Genomic DNA, 21,597 nt, shown 5'->3' on the forward strand with positions numbered 1-21,597 from the left:
AGAGAATGTCTTGAGCCTATGAGTAGGCATATACTGTCTTTCAATAGTCAACAAGCAATCAGGAGCAGGGTTGAGTCGAAAAACAGCACACACTACGGTACCTGCAGGTCAGTATCCCAATGCACGTAGGAATTTTTCTACTACTGATACGGATGTGTTTCCAACTTGCTCAAATAGGTTACTATTTATCTTTGGACCTGAATATTATCGTGTACTTATATTTGAAAGACCAAAAGTTCAATCAAGAATTTGTGATCTGAACAATATTGACCAATATCCAGTTATATAAGGATCAGGTTTCAGAGAATCAGAGATCAACAAACTGCTGCTTGACCTCTCCATCGCACAAATGTAACTTACCCGCAAACTGACAGGCATCAATGCTATTGTTTGGAACAAAAGACTGCTCCCTATACTTTCAGGTTATGTGATCCTTTTGCTTGCAAACTCAGTCTATGCTGCTTCAGATAGCCTGCAGGATCTGAACCAAAGCTACAAGAGCATTTAGCCTTTTGCTTGCAAGCTCGGTAGTGAGATGACGTATACATCATCTCACTATTGAGTTAAACACAGGCCTGCCCCTGATGGTGGAAATTCTCCATTTCACAGGCATTACAGTTACAGTTATAATTCCGTCCATGTTTATTCAATTACAAAGATTTCTGGGGTTTTTCCCCAGTCCGAATTCCTGAAGTTGACACAAGCGCCACTCTAAGAGGTTACTGGATACCGCCACATGCTAACTTTTTGAAGAAAAATGTATGCACTAAACTACATGCCTTCGATGAAGAACTCTCAAATAAGTTGAGTTAAACCCATGTTATCCATCGGACGTGTGATAAACTGCCAGTTCTGATTTAATATGGCTGTATGTGATTTCCAAATAATGCAGCAAATGAAGGAACCTAAGGGCAAAAAAGAAAATCAAGATCTTGCAATGGTACCTGAGACACAAAGAAGAGGTGAGACGCTCTCTTCATCATCTCTGGAGCTTTTAATATGGCTTCATCAACTCAAGAACAAGAACCTATCTGTACCATCTTCTTGTGGTATATAACAAGGAGCTTGAGCCCTCCAGGACAAGTGACACACAGAGCTGGCTGCTTCAAGGCATTGGCCTTGCTGGAGCAAGTTATTACATAATAATAATTCTTTACAATCCAATCAGCTCTAGGCACCCAGTTGCATTCAGGAGATGACACAAGGATCAAATAGTGCGCTACCCATTAACAAGGAGAGTCTGAAGTAAGCATCAAGGATACATTCTCAAATTAAGTTTCTCAGCTGCATATACATGTACAAAGGTTGGTGAATCATAGCTGAAAATTTCAGTGTGCAAGTGGAAAATCACCGGTATGCATTAACATCAAGCAGCATCAAGAACTGCACACCACATACTCAAGTCAATTGACTATTCTAAACCCGAGAGAATGGACAATTACACATATCAGCCATCGGCCATTGCACAACTTTACATCCATCACCTTCAGTGGAGAAGTTCTGAAATCACCAACGCAAAAACAGCATCTTAGCGGACAGGTTCATGAAGAACAGACATCTTCATTCCATGAGTAGGTCCATGACCTTTAGACCTGCACGCCTACACTTCTGCCACCTTGCCCACTCAACTTCATCAGGTGGCACCGCCCTGGTCTGAGCTTCTTTTCGCTCATGCGAAGATATCACCTTCTTGGCATCAGCTCCAGCAAGCTCAACCAAAGATCGCGATGTTGTCGGGACTGGCACCTTCGTTTGCAACTCATTCACATCAGCTCCATCTGAAGGTGTCAAGACTGACACCTTCGCTTGCGTCTTCTTCACATCAGCTCTAGCAGCATCATCAGCTTCAGCACGAACTCCAGCAAGCTCCCTGGTCAAGACTGACACCTTCGCTTGCGTCTTCTTCACATCAGCTCCAGCAGCATCATCAGCTTCAGCACGAACTCCAGCAAGCTCCCTGGTCAAGACTGACACCTTCGCTTGCGTCTTCTTCACATCAGCTCTAGCAGCATCATCAGCTTCAGCACGAACTCCAGCAAGCTCCCTGGTCTGAGCTTCTTTTCGCTCATGTGAAGATATCACCTTCTTGGCATCAGCTCCAGCAAGCTCCACATCAGCTCCAGCCGTAGAGATATCCAGTTTTGCTCGAATCTCTCTGATTGCACCTCGTGCATCATGTCTGGCCCTCATGATAATACGGATCACATCATCAAACTCAAACTTGAGGACATGAACACAGCCGCCCACGCCCAGCAGCTTTTTCAGGCCGAAATGCCCATCAGGACCTCTGAAGTCAAGTTCAAGTGTAGATACCGCCCTCACGGTGTTGTGCAAATTAGCTCTAGCTTCGTTGAAGCTCTTTCTGCAATCGTAGTATCCCATGTCAAACTCAATGACAGCCAGAATCATCAAGAAAGCCAACTTGGACAACCTCCCCCAGTTATGTACAAGTTCCCGAAGCGTGCTAGTTACGTGCTGCGGTGTTGAGCTGTAAAAGTTACCAGTCGTGAACCTTAGTACTGCTGGAAACCTTTCAGACTCGCATACAGCAACGATTGGAAGCTGCACAAGGGGCAAACGATCAGGATCAAACTTCTTAGCCGTTTCTTTTTTGAGCTTCTTGACTTTCTCAACCATCTTCCTGAATACATTTGCGTACACCGCAATCTGCTCACTGTATTTAAAAAGAAGAAGAATGAATATCATTATACAACAGCTACCACTCAACAACTCGGGAGAGGGGTGGGGGGATAAAAAGGCAGTAGCTGGATGCTACATACAGCAGATAACAAAAAAAATCTGGTATGGAGCTTAACTCAAAAACGCAGGTGAGGAAGGTGGGATCTAGCAGCACCTACTGGATGTAAACTAAGGAATTCATTGCATACTAAGTGAGTTTGTGAAAGTAATTACTTACACATCATGATAGGACTCAGGGGCTCCTTCAAGATCTTTAAGCTCTCCAAATAAGCTCTCCGGGAATACCCTTTTAGCACCACCAAGTCTGTAAAAGTTCCCCTTAGTATACCTGTCTTCGTCCTTCTCAGGAGTTGCTCTAAACAATTGATAGTAAAGATCATTATCACAAAAAATGCACTGCATAACAGAACGCTTAGAGCCTCGTTGGGTTGTCTCCATGAATTCAATCATGTTGAATGTCTCCTGCCAGATAAGTAAATCATTAGAATCTTCACATAGCACTTCCCAATGCAAAATGACTGTACAAAATAATGAGTGAGGGTCTCTATATTATCACACTTATGAACTACCCACTATGAAGGTAGTAACGTAGACTAACATATGCATGTTACTACTCTAAGTTACTCACCACTATGACTAGTCTTATAGCTCTAGGGAAACATGTATAGATACGGAAACATCTAATCATTACAGCTCTAGGCAGAAAGATTGTATGCATGGAATGACTGAAAAGTGTGAACTTACATCATCGCCCATTGGTGGGGTGGCCACGACTCCACCGCCAAAGTAATACGACCCACGTGTTCGGTGATGAAACATTCTATCTTTCAGAAGATTAATGTACTCCAAAATATCACAGTCGATGTCAAGCTCAAATCTGGGTAAGGTCTGTACAAAAAACAACAAAGGCACGCATTTAAAAAAAATTCATGCAGGCAGAAATTAAAAATCCAATTGCTTAGGTATCAGCTCCAGAAACCTGTTACACTGAGTGAAACTGAAACAGAGCAGGTTATGGCCCTACATATTCACAGGAAAAATGAACTGGAAATCAAAAATTCATAGTGCTTTATGTTATTTGGGCTTATATGTGATTCATGATGTCATGGATATCATATTTAAGGCCACGTGCCAATAAATGAACAGATAGACACTGTAAGGGGCCATGCAAGAATATGTGAGGCCTAAAAATTTATCAATATTATGGTTTTTGTTTCTATTACAGTACCATATTAGTAATCTGAAGGTTATTCATAAATAAGGAGTACAGTATACAAAGAGAATTCATGTGGTAATGGGAAGCCATATTGCATGGTAATGGTCAATCCAATCTTGATGAAATTCAGAAAAGCCTATACAACTAAACAAGTAGCAGACAAGAATCTATAAAACTAACAAATCAATATTAAATTAGCACGTCAACCACAGGTCATAAGCTATGAAACAAAGGGCATCAACTCACCGAAAGTGATGTCTGCTCCTCTTTGGCAATCTTCAATCGCAGCCCTGCATCTTCTACCGAGAGCTCAAACTTGTCCCGCCTCTTCCCCTTAAATTTGTTCATCCTCTTCTGAACTTCCTTCTCAATTAAAGCATCTAGCATGTCTTCTCGCTCCTCCCGGGTTAGAGAAGAGGACGCACCGCCACCAGCGAACTTGTCCTTCTTCTTCCCGCCCCCCGTTGCTCCGCCCGCTGCTCTGCCCACCACCATTTCCCCGCGCCTTTCTTTTCCTGAGAAACCCTAGACGTCCGTTGGCGCGGGGGCGGGGGCGGGGGTCGGAGAAGCGGAAGGGGGCGGTCGGCGGTCGGCGGTCGGCGAAGGAGGCGGTGGGGAAGGGGACGAGGGCGGTCGGCGGTCGGCGAAGGTGAAGGAGCAACATGAGTGGGCTTATGCGTTGTAACATGGATTTAAGGTGAACCAGCAGAGTACAATAGCAAAATTGAGCGAAGCAGTGGGTGAATGGTTCGCGCTAGTGGGCTGCGGCGCACGAGGTTCCCATACGTGAGCACTCCAGTGTCTATTATCATCTTTTTGTGCTTTTTTGTGTGGACTTGCCTGAATACCTCTTTCCTTGATTATTTTAGTCTCCTTGGGCAGACAACCACTTCAGTTGGTCAATCAAATACCCTACTTATTCAATAACTTTCCAAGGCCCATCTCATGGTATCGAAGTTGAAAGAGAGAGTTGTATACCAAATCAGATCAGGCCCCAAGCGAGCCCTAGGCCGAACACCTGCTACAGTGTCCAACAGTGTCATGTGTGCTACAGTCAGCAAAGAAACACAATGCCATGACCCGGGTCGCAGCCCAACCAGCCTGGGCTGACTGCACCATTGGAAATACAAAAGTTTATCCAGTGTGTTCGTCCTTATTAGCATGTACTAGTGAATTAAATTTGGGACTATTCGCAAAAATTGTGGTAGAGCGTGTTACGAGTGTATGTGCGGTGGACTTGATTTTACCAAAGATGATGAAAACATAAACTCACAATCATTTATGCGTTGGAGAGACTGTTTTGTCTTTTGACGTTACTTGAATGCGACTACGTGTACATATGAAGAAAAGGTTATGAGAGTTGTATATGCAAGAGAATCAGGGGTTCTTTTTGTAATGCATGACTACTTAGCTATGGGCTTATGCGTTGCCTTGTAGCGCTATGTACTTGCGCACGGGGTTGTTGGTATTGATTTTAATGCCAAATGTGTTATGTGTATTTGCAGCGTATTATGTGCATTGCAACGTAATTTTCTCTTATCTCTTTCTCGTTCTTAGTCCCCGCAGGTACCCCAGATCCCGGAGATCAATATGGAAAAGGTACGTCGAAAGCCGGTGACAGTACAGATGAGTGTGGGAGCTAAATCCTACGGATCCCTTGGTAGGGTATCCTAGCTAAACGACCCGGCACGATGGTAACAAGGACAAGGATTTTATCTAGGTTCAGACTCTTATGGAGGAGATAATACCCTATGTTTTGCTCTTTGTTTTTATCGTGTTGGAGTGTATTACAAAGTACAAAGTACCCCCGATATTTCAATGTGTTTATTACGAGCCCGGACCCCTGCTTATATAACACATCGAGGGCCCTAGGGCTACAAAACTTAGTCGGCTACATATAGAGAGATAGAATCCTCCATGATCCCATCTTCTTGTCTTGCACACAAAGTCTTCTAGAATCTTCCAGCGATCCGCCATGGGCCAGTTCTATCAATGTGCCAGTTCTAATGGTGATAAGAAATGAGATACCTTCATAGTTTGTTTTTTTTTGTTTAAAATTCAATTTTAGTCCCATATACATTGCCGTGTCTTGGCAATTTCAAACAATATGAAGTGTCGGGGCAAAACTCTGTCAACCCAATATAGTTTTTTGTTCTTGTTTAAATTTCAGATTTAGTCCTACATAAACATCGTGCAGTCTTGTCATTTTGAACATCAACGCACCAGTTCTAATGGAAATAAAAATAAGATGCAACACCAGTTTGTATTTTTGTTTGAAATTCAATTTTAGGCATATGCATAGCAGGTTGTCTCATCAATGCGCGGTACTTCATGTGTGTTCGGAGCAATCCTCTCTAAGGCAAACTGTTTTTTTTTATTGTTTTGAATTTGAAAATTTCTCCTATCCTTTTACAAACCTTGATGTCTCATGTCTGGTCGCTTCGTACATCGACTTGTCAGTTCTATTTTTCTGAATTTGCCGTCAATTTGGACGCGGACGTGTCATTTCGAATAAGGGCAAATGAAATGAAATGTCGGCCCAAAGTTGGACATGAAATTTGATAACATAACACAGTCCGTGCCATGCTAGCTGCCTCGTAATTGGGTGATAAACTGACTGTTGGGCATCTGTTTTTGTATAGAGAAAAAGAAACTGCTTACGATCACCAAATCACGCGCCATCAGTTTCATAATTGGGTGATAAACTGCCAGCACCAGCAGCCTCACGTAATCACGTTAATCCGGTGAGGCTCCCAAAGAATCCCAGGGACAAGTGTTCACCATCCGTTTCTGCATAGAGAAAAAGAAACTGCTTCCGATCACGAAAGCAGGCACCATCAGCTTCCGTCTGGGTCAGTCAGGTGAGCGCCCGCGCCCGCGGATAAGATGTTGACGGCGAATGCACGGCCTGATCGCGCGCAATGCCTGCCGGCCGGCGAAGTCCCACATGGCTGCCGGACCGGTCCGTCATCGACGCCTGCAGATAAAGGCCGGGTGAACTGAATGATCGAGGCATCGAGCCACCTGGAGGTTGGTATATATCTCCAAACTGTTCGTCTTGCCACAACATGTGGCCGGGGTGAGTGACCTGAGGTAGATGATGCGATGGAGAAATGACTGGTCAGATCAGGCTCGATCGGGAAGGACAGCTCTCTCTCCCGTAAAAGTCCCGTGATGAGCCCGTACGTCTAGGACTATCCGTGGACAAATGTCGGCGAGGCCGCGAGGGTAGGGAGACACCAGCGTGACAGCGGCGTATGCGTCTGGGTTCGCCGACCGGAGCCTCGATCATGCTCCTGCTGCGGTCCCAGACCTTAAAGTCAACCCGTAACATGGATGGAGTTGCTGCCCGTGGTCTGATATGGCTTCCCGGCCTTCATGCTCGCTCTCGTGACTCTCCTACGCACCAATGACCGATCCATCTTGTGAAGTTCCACACCTACATGACATGCGCCTGGCCAGCTTCGGTGCACGCATCCGTGCATGTAAGGTGTGGCTAGCTCTCAGTGGACTGGAACTTAAATCCAAATCTCAATCAAGTGATATAGTATAATAAAAAAAATTATGCAAGATCAAAGAAATATAGCGTCGATCAAGACATAACGAAGTCTCGACCGACTGAGACTTAGCAAGACTGATGCGTAAGATTGATACGTGTAAGCATGTGTTGGACGATGGCACAGGAAGCCAGCCGGTGATCTCCGCCCATGGTTTCCAACCCCAAAACTTAATATGCATTATCATTTCCGACGGCACGCAGTCCCGTGCCTTCGATGGAGCGCAACAAACATCGACCAGTCGGAACCAGAGCAGAGCAGTGCATCTGTGCACGCCGGGAGACGCCAAACCGACTCGAGTTTTTGTCCGGACCCAGCGCACAAAAGATCTCAGCCGATCGGGTAAAAACAAGCCAGGGAACGCATTGTCAGTTGTCATGCAGTGGCCGAGATGGCGAGATCGACGTTCACGCGCCCGGCCGTGACGGCGACCCCACGCTTCCCCTGGCCGCGGAACACCCCACGGCGAGCCACGCCCGCCCGTTGCGCCGGAGCCGCGACACGTTCCGCTGCCGCTGCCGATCGAGCTCCGGCAAAGGCGGGGCTTCTCCTGGGGTGAGAGGTGTCTCAAATCAAACGGCCACTGCACCTGGACAAAGGAGTACTGTCCGCGGATCGCGACCGTCCGATCTATCGATCGATTGGACGTCGATAACGATGTGCTGTGAGCAGCACATGAGCGAGATGCGCTGTGTCGTTTATTGCAGACAGGATCAGAGATATCCAGGTTCCTAGATTCAGCGTGAGTTAAAAGATGTGGCTTACCGGGCCGACTTGTCGGATGTGCCGCAAAAAAAAAAAACTAAAAGGCGTCCCTGTCATGTTAATTCCGAATTGTGTTACCTAACGTCCGGATATTTTGTTTTTGAATTGTTTGGATTGCTTACCACATGTGTCACGCGGTCGTCTAGATTTTTTCTTAGAAAAATGAAGGTTATAATCACAAAGGTACTTCTCATTCGAATGATTTTCTTAGAATAAACACAACTTGCTTTTTTTAGAATAGCTATTTCTCATTTGAATGATTTTTTCCTGCTTTAATTTGATATTTTGGCTCTCCACTTCTTCTATTTCTGCATCTGGCAGTCTTTCAGATTTGTATATTTTTATATCTTGGTATAGGTTTTCTAGTGGGTGGTTTTGCTATCTAATTCATTATTTATTTTGGTTAATAGACCTTGGCACGTATTGTGATATTTGTTTATAGTTGAATTCTGGTTAATTTTGTTTCTCTTCCTTATTTCATTATTATTTTTACGGCACAGATGAGGGTCATGTCATGGTTGGGGCATGGAGGCAATAGCGCCAGACAAGAACCGCTGCCTCTCGGACCTAGAAGGATGGTTTGATGCAGGTGGATGAACCAACGGTGCTGCTGACAGGGCAACGTACACAAGACAATGGGGTTGCACGCAACGGTGTCAGACACGGGTGAGGAAGAACGGTGGCCGGCGATATTCAAAGGCGACGCGCTAAGGCGGTCCAGCTACCTGGACGGAGATGAGGATGGCATTGTCGACGATGAGGTACTAATGACTAGAGAGAGATTGTGGCAGCAACTCAGCGGAGACAAGGATAGAACCAGTGAGAAAGAGTTACTGGTAGCACACAAAGGGAATGGTCGGACAGTGAGGCACCCTTAAATTTAGTGTACATTGGATGCTATAATGAGATCATGGTGATGTATCTAGGCCATTTGCAAGCGGTGATTTTACACCGTCGGTATTGCTACAGCTCGATCGCATCGCGATGCTAACTAACTTCCTCAGAGTGCTCCTCTCTGACTCGCCGCATTTTTGGCTACTATGTGCGAACGAGGAGGGAAGAGAGGCGCCACGATTAAAGAAACAAGTCAAACTACTAAAATTTCGATGGATTTCGAAGTGTGTGTGTGAGAGAGAGAGAGAGAGTAGGAAGGGGTCTCATATTTTGCACGCGGGAGCTTAAAAAAGGAATCTTCTTTTGGCAGAAACATGGGTGACTTGTGGCGGCCTGAACATTTTAGCTAATAAATAAAGGCCTAGCAAGCTTTTCTCAAAAAGAAAAGAAGCTTATTAGTGGCGAGCAAGCGGCTGTGTGAGGTTCGAGGACGCTGTTGTCTCACATTCTCCTCTTAATTAAAAAATTAGTAAAGGCTTCTCTCCCTTCTGGTCTAGTTTTCTCTACTACAGTATGTAGATAACGCCACGTAAACTTTATCACTGATTCCCGGTTGAACTGTCAACCCGGGCATTCCATTTCCAGAGCACACGAACCACATGCCCACGTGGCCTCTTCATCTCGTCGACACGTGCGGTAGCGCCAACGGACGTCTCCGCTAGATCGTTTGGCCCTGCCAAACAGAGCCCGGATCTTGACCAGCCGCTCAGATGATCCAAAACCCGCATCTGGTAGCAATCACAGCAGCTGGCAGGCAGACTCTGTGTTGTGCTGTGTGCATGCACCAAGATCACACCATGGGACCCACTGGGCCGTGGTACTGCTGTTGACCAAGCTGTACGTACACCGGGGCTGTTTGGTTTGAGACTAAGTTTGCCAAAGCTTGCCACACCTAAGGTTGGGCAAGTTTGACCAACTTAGGTGTGTGTTTGGTTCAAGCCACATCTTAGGCAAGCCACACTATGGTCCCACATCACATACACACAAAAAGTGTGGCAAGATTCCATTAGGCTTGCCAACTTGTGGCTCTCATTTTGAAGAACTAACCTTAGGCAAGTGTGGCAAACATTGTATGGCAAAGTATGGCACTCCTAAGCCTAGAACCAAACAACCTGATGCTTTGTGTGGTTAGCGTGTGGTCATCTGGGTCAGGGTGGTCCAATCGACATTTTTTTTCGGGCACATATACAAATGTTACGTTCATCAACCAGTATGTGTATTTGAATTTTAACAAACGCACTAAATTAGTTCAAGCATCCAAAGAAAAAGAAAAAACCTCAAAAGGAGTTTTTTTTTAAGGAATGGCATCGTGCCTTGCTTTATTTCAACTCAAAAATAGATACATCGTCCACAATAAAACTACGGACGAAAGAGGGAGGGTTCTCCATCCACACACATGGTGGTTCAACCCTGGCACTACTAGCTAGTTCATGAGCCGCAAAAAACAAACAAATGAAGATTGGAAATTGAAACCTGCAAAAAAAACAGATTGAAGATTGAAAAGCATCACTATCTTAGCTTGCCACTATGCACCTTAACGCTTGTGCCACACGCACCCGGGCGCATTGCGTCCCCGGCCTCCGCCAACACCCTTGCCCTCCTCTTGCTGCCGGTAGCCCGCGCCGCTTCTTGTAAGGATTCAATTGATGACTCTAGGAGGAAGAAATGATCGGGCATCTTGTGGGCTTGCCGGTTTGGGCCTAACCCTGGTCATGTGTTGGGTCGGGCTGGGTTTTGGAACGGGCTTGAAAAAGCTTGATCGTGGCCCGAAGCCTGAATGTGTTTATTTTCTCAAGTCTAGGTATGGCTCATACACAAGCCAAAAAGCTCGGCTCGAACGCAGTTTTTTAGTATGTGCACGTCGAAGCCCAAAAGCCTGGCCTGAAAAGGATCAAAGGGAAGCCCAAAGCCAGCCCAAATTATGTTTCAGGCTACAAAATGAAGCATGAGCCTAGACCGAATGGTAAGCCTGACATGTCCTGTTATTTTAGCTAGGTGGCCGGGCCGGGCTGTCCATGATCAGATTTCCTTGAGCTTTGTTGCCCTAGCTAATGTTTATTAGGCTAAAGTAGTGGGTTGCATTGGCAAAATCCGGGGGTGGTCCATGACCACCCTGGCCACCCTCTGGCTTCGCCAATGTGTATCGGCATACGCTGCACCCAGTGCGAATCCATCCTTAATTAGTGTTAATGTGCATTTTGCTGCACCGATCTAATCTAATCAATGCAACAATATCAATGACGCCGATCGTATATATTTTCTTCGCCGCTTGGAGATAGGGGGGTAGTTGCCGCAAAAAAAAAGGAGGAGAGGCACCGTCAATCTAGAAACAAATCACTCTATTCGAAATCCGAGTCATTTGTAGGAAATTTCACTTCAGTGATAGTTTAGCAAATATTAAACATCGCACGTCAAAAGAGAAAATTCCTCTTTTGGCTGAAACATGGATGGCCCTTGTGGCCGACAAAGGCCCTTTGTTCGTGCTCCAAGCATGGCGCACCGTCGGCCCTAAACCTAACTCCCGGTTACCCCTACGCGATAGTGAAACATAATTGTCAGTCGGGTACTCGGGCGTGCAAACTTGCAAAGGACTCGTTCCCGCTCCCAGTCCACACCACATCAAGTAACTGGCCTACGTGCCGGCCTCAAACATCACTGCTGTACAACTCAAAAAAAAAAACATCTCCGCTGTACAACTAAAAAAAAAAACATCTCCGCTGTGCAGGCCCGGAGCTCGACCGGACGGCCAGATGTTCCAAACCCGACAGCGGCAGTGGCCACAGAAACTGCCATGCGACCTTAACTACGTCGCATGCACCAAGGTCGCACCGTACGTAGGCCCCACCGCGCCGTGGTACTGCTGTTGACCTTTGCTGTACGTACGTACGTAGCGTACCTGTATCCATCCATCTATCTATCTATCTGCAGGGCGTACGCTACACTAATGCGGCGTATCCATCCACAGGCTGCGATCAGCGCGCTGCGTTAATGAACCATCATCAATCTGCACTATTACATTTGGCCTCACTGAGACACTGATCGATCCACTCCGATCAATGTCACGATATCGCATGCTGATTGTCGTATATCCCGAGAAAGATCGCGCCTGACTGAGCATCCGTCCATCTTTTGCCGCCCGCGTCTTCCCCCCTGACCCTGGCCCTGGCCCCGAGCGGCGGTATATAAGCCGGTGTGCAGGCCCGGCACCTGACGTATCTGCCATCAGGCGAGAGTGAGGCCGGCCGGGTAGGGTAGCCACTAGCCAGTGCACCGTGCGATCGATCGACCGGCCGGGATGCCGAAGCTGCAGCGGTACAGGGGCGTCAGGCAGAGGCACTGGGGCTCCTGGGTCTCCGAGATCCGCCACCCGCTCATGTACGTCCGCAAACTGTACTGTATTCCTGTGCGATTCCACCTCTGTCGGTGCAGTTTTATGTGCAGTTACGTACGATCGACATGTTCTGATGTTGTGTTTGCGCTTTGGGATGTGGTGGTGGGTGCAGGAAGACGAGGATCTGGCTGGGCACGTACGAGACGGCGGAGGACGCGGCGCGGGCGTACGACGAGGCGGCGAGGCTCATGAGCGGGCCCGCGGCGCGCACCAACTTCCCCTCCTCCACCAACGGTGTCGCTCCCGCCGGCGCCGGCGGCCTCTCCGCGACCCTGCGCGCCAAGCTGGAGAAATGCTGCATGGCGACGCCGCCGCCGGTGCAAAACGTCGAGGCGACCAAGCAGGCGGCGAGGGCCGGGCGCGACGCCGCTCGCCGAAACAGGGTCGAGGACGTGGTCAAGCGCGTGGACGAGGAGGAGGAGTGCATCGAGGAGATGATCAGGGAGCTCACCCACTACGGCTCCGTGGAGATCGTCGCCCCCTCCGCCTGCTCCAGCTCCGTCGTCTAGCTAGGATAGCCCGCCGACCGTCGTCCAGCCAGACCGACCGCTCCCCTAGCTAGCTAGCCAGGCCATGTCCATCTCCATGTCCATCAGAACATCCCCTTCGTCTCTCCCGACTGGGTTTTGTTAGGTAAAAAAAACATGTAGCAGTAAACCAGTACTAATATACACCCCATATCCATCCATTAGCCGCCGTGGCTCATCATCGGCACATGTCATGTACACACTCCATTAGCCGGAGAAAACGGAGGAGCATCATCGCATCGGGCAATGGCCTTGTCGTCGTCGTCGTCGGCATTGCAATAACCGGCCGGGGACCCTTTCCCTAGGATCGTGCTCTGCTGCGTCTGCCTGCAACGGGAAGGGGACCGGGGATCTTTCAGGATAAGGGGGCTCGATTTGGGTCATGATGTGAAAACTGTGTCCCGCTCTGTCGCGTAGCAGCGTGCATCTGGCCGTCGTAGCCTCCTCTCTTTTTCTCTCGTTGTATAATCTTTGCTCTGGAAACTGCGCAAGATATTCCCGGTACGAGCGGCACAGTGCAGACCTTTTCTCAGTGGACTGATGTGACGCTTGCATGGCCGATAGATCGGACGCATCTCCATGTTATGGCCGATCGAACTGTCCTCGCCATTCCATCTTGAGCAGTCAAGATGGATGGATAGATAGATCGCAGGACGTCAAGGACGAAATTTCCGGGAGGTTCAGTTACTCCGTGGCTAAGCAAAATCAGGGGAGAAGAACAAGAGTTTGACCCATACGAGTCGCCCGCTACGGAACAAAGCGGCCGCGTGGATGTGACAGCAGCTTGAACATGGCATATGTCAGCCATTCGAGTTGATGGATGGATGGATAGATAGATACAGGACCATCATAGAATGCCAAAACAGACACAGATATGCGATGGCTGGTGGCAATGCTTGTGTGGTAAATGCAAGCATAACATGCACTGTCAATCATCAATGATACAATACAATACAATCAAATAGTAGTGATGAAGTTGTGCTTCCGTCTTTCACAAACCACCCAAATAACAATAATAATACAGACCACATCTAGATGAGACTGAATGAGCAGCTACTGAACCTAGTAATCACATCTAGCCTACAGTGATACAACATGGATACGGGCGTGGGTACATGATGTGTTACCTGAGATATCCCATCAAATGAATACTAGCTCTGGTTAAACCTAGGTATCATACCGCCCCTTCTTGGGACCAGTTAATATTAGTACACTGCGACCTGGTATAACAAGTGCTTGCTCCTAAACTCCTCTTCATAACGCCCTACGAGCAGCCCTTTTCCGGCCACGTCTGACGTAAGTTGGTTTAGCGTCTTCCTTTGCGGGTTCAACTGAATCCGTCCCAGCGCCGTTTTCGACAGACTTGCCATCCGCCGGTTTCTCTGAAACCGTTCTCACGCCGTCATCGACGGTGTTATCAGCTGAAGCATCAGCTGCAGAGTTGATGAACTCATTATTGTTGGGAGGTACAGCACTGCTCGAGTTAGTGCAGCTGGGATTATCATTGCACGAGGATTCTATCCCTGAGTTGCCATCTGATCGATCCAGAAGACTGCGGCACAAAGGCACAATTAATGCCACACATCTAAGTGCAAACTACTCTACAAATTAGCATGACGGAATATAAAATGGTTTGCACATATCACATTACCCGTTGGCAGAGATTTTCTTGGTAGGCCCATTTAAACTCGTGTGGACCTTTTTCTTTAGGGAACGCAAACTCATCCGGAAATGGGGGGCTGCATCCTTTGCTCTCGATTCTGGAACAGTTCCATAATCAGCAAAGCCAACATAAGCATGAATAGTGGGAGCTATCAATTTACAACAATAGAAATGAATCACAAACAAAGAAATTAAGTTAGGCAAGGGATGCTACTGTAAAAAGGTTTCTGGTTTAGCTCTACTCCAGCCATTTCAGACAAGACTATTCAACTAACATTCTAACAAAAATAAGCCCTGCCGGATATGGTTGATCTGTTGAGGGGATGCTTAACAAAATTCATCATGCTGAAAATAAGTTTACCATATATGGCCCGAAAGGACAACTCAAGCCATGTGTAATATGAGACAGTAGTTTGGGGAAAATTATTAACCATGGACAACATCAGTGTTGCTACTTCATGCGGTAGACAGTGCGCTGTTTACGTGCATGGAATCCTTCTGTAGGTCGTAAACTATGTAAGCGCCTGTCAATATATTTGCTTCAACTGGAGGTTGTGACTCTCATATGCTTCTCTCTCTATCTCCCTTAAGCATCTACCTATAACCATCTCTAGCATTGGAGATGCCCTTCATGATTTCTACCAATTATTCACAAGTTCCAGCACACTTCGAGCTCCAGAAGAGCCTAACCAAGGAATCAGTTTGCAACCAATTCCAAAGTTTAAATCAGCTAGAAGACTGGAAACGATCTTATTTTTACAAAAAAAAAATCCAAACCACCAGTTAGAACAGTTCATTTTCAGTCAATTTAAGCAGCCATAACTGCATCCAACCTTAACAAATTTACTAGGTCACAGGAATCGGCTACTACTGGTTGGCTACAGTAACTGACTTCACTGTGCCTGACAAGCAAAACTAGTAGGAGTATCATGATTCTTGGCCAATGCTTGAAATAAAAAGTCACATGTTTGTCTACATAAGTCGGTGCCACAGTTGGGAGTCACCGCCATTATCAAGGGGGCAAGGCCGCCCTTTGGAAGAAAGCAGGTGCAGCAGACCCAGAAAAACATTTGAGTGGGGGCACCTTCTATGCAAATTAAAAATCCTATGGAATTCGAAATTTTGAGTGTGGCATGGGTCGCCCACTCGCCCAGGCCTTGGAGAGCTTCTCACAGGACCCAACGAATGGATGATGTGCCTTGAGTCGCATCCTGGCTCCTACGTTAGCCCCCCCCCCCCCCCCCTTCCTTCTCATTTGTTGTCCTTTTCGTATTCGTAATAAATAGCTTTGCTGATTATGATGGGTTTGCTGATAATAAATAGCTCACCATGGCCGTTACGCAAAAACATGCTTGCCTACAAGATGACTAAAAGAGGGTTGACAGCCAGGCCAGAAGATGTTATCACTCTAAGGCAAATCCAGGTCCAAACAAAATAAATTTGATTGAACAATGAAAAAAATGCATATGCACAAACTAAGTTGCTGGATGTCTCTACAAACCTGAAGTTGAGTTCATATGCAATTCTTCGTGAATTTCTGGTTCTGCAGGCACAGATTTATCTCCACTGTGGTTGACAGCCTCTTCCGTTGCACTGAGACAGTTCAATATTGTTAGCGACAGAGCAGTATGTAGCAAATGCAGCAAATCTGCGTTAAACAGTGCACCCTTCTTTAATACAAAAGCCAACCTTGTGAGAGGCACAGGATTCCCACGTGGCACCTCATCTGCATTCCCCTGTGGTACCTCATCTGCACCACAAAAACCATTCAAGAATACATTAGACCAGGATACTCAATTATTCATGTAGTTCAACAATTACATTAATTCAAACATGGTTATAGCAAACTGAGCAGAATTTCATCAAAGCTAAAAAAAATGGCAAAGGGTCTACCAGGATGAACATCAGATGCAACATGGCATTCTTGGACAAGATTTCCACTTTCCTTCGGTGCAGCATCCACAGAATCAACAGCACCCTAAAATAAGAGAAATGAACTGATAAATAAGAGGAATTATTTATAGTTGCAAAAGGCACTGTAGATAATGTTTTGCAGGGCCATGCTTATACAAACAAATAAAGATTCAACACTTCGCCGGTGTATCTAAATTACTGCCATGGATACAGGAAAACTCACGACTCACATGGTTTCCATCTTTAGTTGGTGAAACAGGTAAGGAGCACTCATTGGCTGGTTCTGCTGCAGCAACTTTATCAGAACCTAAATTACATGAAACAAATTAGTCGTTGACAGCCAAAAGACATGTTCTTCATAATCGGAGGATGCAACATGAGTGATTCGGCGTCATAAAAAGCTCAGGTGGGTAAAGAAGAAATCTCACCTTCATAACCCTGTACATTCTGTCCAACTTCATCACGAGTACCCGGCGATAATATAGAGACACCATTATCAAACAATCTGGAAGTAGAACCATGGTGCCTCGACTTAGAAGCTTCTGCAGTTTCAGAAAATTTAATGTGATCTCTTCGCAAATCAAAGTTTTCCCAGAAGTTGGAACTGGAAAGGAAGTCTTCCTTGGTGTCGACCTTCAGAAAGAAAAACACTTATAAGTGAAAATGCAAGAATAGTTGACGGTATATAACAAGTTCTGGTGAAATAATAGAAATAAAGCATGCAACATGCCAACATGTGACTGCACAATTTTCATGCCATATTAACATGCTTATATCAAATACGGTCACAATGTTATATTCTGAAATTTAATGAATGTCTACAGCCAATAGCAAATGAAACAATGTGTTCAAAGAAAGCCCATGCACAAACAGTTAAGCAGCAATACAGAGTTCATATGTACCTCATTCAAGACTACAGAATACTGATCACCAAAAATAATGTAGCAGATGTTACAGAGTTCCTACTAATCCAAATTATCCCTCAAAACTAGGCTGAGCATAATTGAAAATTCCAGCAATTCCATTGTGACCTGGCAGAAAACTGGTGTTCCTATATTTTGAATTACCTTTGATGATGAGAAGTATTTGGATCCTTCTTCATCATTAATATGTACTCCACCGGAGGGTGGTGATTTAAATCTCCGACTGCCTAATAAAGGGGACTGCCATGGTGGCAATGACTGCATGTATGATTTTGCTAAATCGACAGGAGAACCCTTGTCAGATTTGAGGTCCTGCATGAGATGCCAAGCCATTTAGGTAAACAACAGAAGCAACCAAGATAAACATTCAGTTATGCAATCACCTAAGAGTTCAAGGCTATAACCGTTAGAAAAGAAAATACATCAGCACTCACAGCATTAAGCACATCAGTGTTTAATGTGCAAGGTCCATGATCTTCAGGCTTTGAGCCTAATCCCTGCCTTTTCTCTTCCAACCATTTCTTTGCTTCCATAACTGCTGCACTACATAGCTCAGGTGATGCTTGGAGAGGAGAGCCAGGAGAAAAGTTACCAGGTCCGGTACTCAAAAATGGACCTGACCCAGGGCCATTTCTATTGCGATTCAAGGAACGCCAAGCTCCAGTAAAATCATGGCCATTCCTGCTTGGGGTTTCTTTTGGTGTCCCATGCTCATAGGCTTCAGGAAATGCTGAATCTGTAACACGTGACTGTAATAGCTTTACCATCTTATCACATTCATCCCTGAAAAATGAACAGCAATAATTCAGAGGGAAAGTAGTCGATACGATAGAGCTTATTCAAGAAATCAAGGCCTAAACTTTGTGTATCTACCAAATATAAACAATCAAAATGTCTCAGAAACAAATAGTATGCATAACAGTTACTTAAGTCAGGATTAGATCCATAGTGCTTCGAACTACACTCTTTTCTTAACCGTGCACTGCTAAAGAGAAATATGTCGCTGCAGTTCATTATAGAAAGCTCTTGTTGACATCAGTTTCAATTGACAAAACATAAACTAGATTCAAATTAAGAAGCTCACGAGACCTACATCAGTTCCGATAGACAAAACAAAAACTAGATTCTTTTACTACTAATATAAGTATATCATTATAGAAGTTTACAAGACAAACAGCAGTTTTTACTGAAGGAACACAAGCTAAATTCTTTACCACTGAATTCTACTCCCTCTGTCATAATATAAGAGCGATTTTTACACTACATTAGTGTGAAAAACACTTTTATCGTGGCTGTCCAAAAAAGAAGGAAACTAGCTATACATGTTAGCGCGTGTATAAAAGAATAATATACTCCAGTTACCTTGAAAATGTTTCCTTCATAACCATTTCCTCAATGGCAAGCTTTGATTCGCTGTAAGAAACTATTGTTCCATGATTATCATGGGCATCTTCATTTCCATCTGCGCAGATACTTCTAATTAACACATTTGTAACATATCTAAAAAAATCCAACTGAATGTGAAGTTGTGAGCTGCACTAGATGGCAGTGTGAGGACAGATCAAACAGAAGAGATGGTTTGATGCAATTGAGGCCAAAGTTTTACATGTGAAACAAACTAATATCACTCTGTCCCAAAATGTCTCAACTTTGTACTAACTTTAGTACAAAGTTTGGACTAAAGTTAAGACACTTATTTTGGACGGAGGGTGTGATGGAACAGCATTCTAGTATATGTAAAATGGCCCCAGCTTACAAAGAAGGAATATATATTAATCTTCCACCTGCCAGAGCTAACTCTCCCTTATTCATTTCAAATACCTCCGAAGTAGCTTCCTACTCGAAAATTAAGCAAGTCTGACCAAAGCTCTTGACTGAGGTATGTTCAGAAAAATAATTACTAGCTTCAATTTTCAAATTCCACAACAAACGGTGGGAACTTTAAGGTTTTCGAATTCGTCATCGTTTTATCCCCAATTCCACCTAGCGAGACAAAATCCTTACTCTACCGCAATCTATCGGTCGCTCGGCACTTCTGCTGCACCATTACTGCCAACAGTGGCCGCGGAGCAGCCAGATTCAAAAACTAGTACTCTAATTTGAGAAGTCAAAACCGAAACCCTAGGTCGCGACCCGCGACTGAAGCCCTCGCGCAGCACCAACTTGCCCATTATAGGTTACCACGGCCACTACTGGCAGGTCTAAGTGAACGACCGAGCGCACTACAGCCGGAGCTCACTACATGGGGAGGGCGAGAAGCGGAGACAATGGGGGAAATGGGAAGGGGAAGCAACTCACCGGAGTCCTGCTCGGAGCCGTCTTCCTCCTCCTCCTCGTCCCCGGAGGCCTGCTCCTCGGACGAGGAGAAGAGCACGGAGGATATGACCCGCTTGGCCCCGGTCACGATGGTGGAGAGCCACCCGGGGCTCCTTCCCCCCTCCGCCGGCACCAGCCCGCCCTCCTCCGGCGAGAGGCGGCGGCGCTTGCCCCGCCCGGATCCGGATCCGTCGCCGTCGTCCCCCTCGTCCTCCGGCGATCGCCGCCGGCGAGCCCTGAAGAGGGACGCCATGGGAGCGGGCGAGGGGAGAGAGAGAGCGCGCGGGGTAGGGGAGCGTGTGACGCGAGGGGAATCCGAACCGGAAACGTGAGGAGGCGATTTTTGGAAGCGACGTCGGCGAAACTGCTACGGCCACCGCTTTAAACGGGCCGCGCGCGGCCGCGCCGCCCCCATGACGCGCGGGCCCGCCCCGCGCGGCCGGCCCACCCGCAGGGACTGCGAGGGTGAGCCGGTTGCGGCGCGCGGAGGTAAATGGGACAAGCTTTATCGGCTACTGGTTGTTGGCCTGCGCAAAGTGAAGCGCGCATTAACTGCTGCTAATCGTAATCCACAGTGGATTTGCTGTCGTACCCCTCGCATGAGGAGGAGGGCCCGCCGCGCAGTCGATCATTTCGGGCCCACTTGGCTGTGACGGGTGTGGTGGTATTGGTTGCTCGAGAGGTTGTGTGTACGGGTGAGTAATGCTAACTGGGGCCGGTGTGTAGGTTTGGGTAAATGCATGAGAAGTGGGGCCGGGTACTGCAGCGGATGGATAGGCTTCGGCCTGTGGGTGGTGGAATCTTGGGTTGGGTACTTGGGCGGGTGGACGAATGTTTTTTCTTCGGGGGATGGGGAAAGGTGAAGGGTGGAGTGTGGCGGCTGGGAAATGTCCCCATTCGGGCCTGTCCTGCAAGCCGCCGTATGCAGCGAATCACGTGTTGCGAATTTTCGAAAACAACTACGAGCGGCAAGGTATTTTTCTTGCTGGGCTAGACTGTCTATGGGCCAGTTTTTTTGGGCGATTCTACCAGAATAGAATCGCTCCTCTCCCCAGTTTCTTTCAGAATCACCACTTCATATGTTTTTTACAATTCTACCTAATTAGACCTTAACTAGATAGGATTGTAAAAAAAAATATGGAGTGACGATTCTGGGAGAAGCTGGAGAGGGGGGCGATTCTGGAAAAATCGCCGAAAAGAACTGGCCCTATAGCTCGTTTGGGCCGACTTATCTTGGTCGAGAGTTCGAGACACATGTAGCTTTTGTCACGATTCTAGAAAAAAAGAATGTACTTTTGTCGCAAACTCAAACTGAAGCTTGAATGAGCAGTTGAGCACCCAAAGATGCGCAGGAAAACTGAAGAGTACCATCAGTGAGCCGGAAATATTCTGATATTCAAATGCAAGCAAATTAAAATGATTCACGAAGAGTATTGCTACACTTCCGGACTCGGAGTTACGGGCTGGTGTCGCATCATCTGATTGCAGGTGGTTCTATCGTCGTCGCTGTTCAAACTAGGTTATCCCCAACCACGTGGTGAGGGCTATCCCTAGTCAATCCCTCACCGGCCCTTAAACTGAACACCACCTTTGAGGCTCGCCATCTACGAGTACGGGTTCACGAGCCACGGTTTCCTCCTTGTCCTCGAGCATCCTCATTGTCTTGGTCATGGTCGACCTTAGCTCAGACCGGTACTTCACGCACCACAGCGCCATCTTGCACATCATCTTC

At 46.5% G+C, this 21,597-nt stretch overlaps 3 protein-coding genes across 4 annotated transcripts; 1 reads left to right on the forward strand and 2 right to left on the reverse strand.

Moving 5' to 3' along the window:
* Positions 1-1,212: 1,212 nt before the first annotated feature.
* LOC125539971 (uncharacterized) lies at positions 1,213-4,712 on the reverse strand. The gene is made up of 4 exons (XM_048703525.2): positions 4,163-4,712; positions 3,445-3,588; positions 2,918-3,162; positions 1,213-2,674 (listed from the first exon to the last, which is right to left on the reverse strand). The coding sequence occupies exons 1-4, from the start codon at positions 4,409-4,411 to the stop codon at positions 1,561-1,563; spliced, it is 1,752 nt and encodes a 583-aa protein (XP_048559482.2). The 5' UTR covers positions 4,412-4,712; the 3' UTR covers positions 1,213-1,560.
* Positions 4,713-12,252: 7,540 nt separating this feature from the next.
* LOC125539974 (ethylene-responsive transcription factor ERF003-like) lies at positions 12,253-13,214 on the forward strand. Its single transcript, XM_048703530.2, has 2 exons — positions 12,253-12,507; positions 12,636-13,214. The coding sequence occupies exons 1-2, from the start codon at positions 12,428-12,430 to the stop codon at positions 13,030-13,032; spliced, it is 477 nt and encodes a 158-aa protein (XP_048559487.1). The 5' UTR covers positions 12,253-12,427; the 3' UTR covers positions 13,033-13,214.
* Positions 13,215-13,954: 740 nt separating this feature from the next.
* LOC125539973 (uncharacterized) lies at positions 13,955-20,226 on the reverse strand. Of its 2 annotated transcripts, XM_048703528.2 has the most exons (11): positions 19,848-20,225; positions 18,912-19,011; positions 17,984-18,332; positions 17,694-17,861; positions 17,055-17,259; positions 16,857-16,933; positions 16,606-16,690; positions 16,402-16,462; positions 16,214-16,305; positions 14,702-14,810; positions 13,955-14,602 (listed from the first exon to the last, which is right to left on the reverse strand). In XM_048703528.2, the coding sequence occupies exons 1-11, from the start codon at positions 20,116-20,118 to the stop codon at positions 14,305-14,307; spliced, it is 1,815 nt and encodes a 604-aa protein (XP_048559485.1). In that variant the 5' UTR covers positions 20,119-20,225; the 3' UTR covers positions 13,955-14,304. The 2 variants fall into 2 exon arrangements, with proteins under 2 accessions (XP_048559485.1, XP_087401200.1); XM_087545074.1 differs by having other exon boundaries at positions 16,214-16,462; positions 19,848-20,226.
* Positions 20,227-21,597: the final 1,371 nt, after the last annotated feature.

Source organism: Triticum urartu, chromosome 2A (assembly GCF_056163025.1).
Source record: "Triticum urartu cultivar PI428250 chromosome 2A, HENAU_Tu73, whole genome shotgun sequence".
NCBI classification, from domain to species: Eukaryota; Viridiplantae; Streptophyta; class Magnoliopsida; order Poales; family Poaceae; genus Triticum; species Triticum urartu.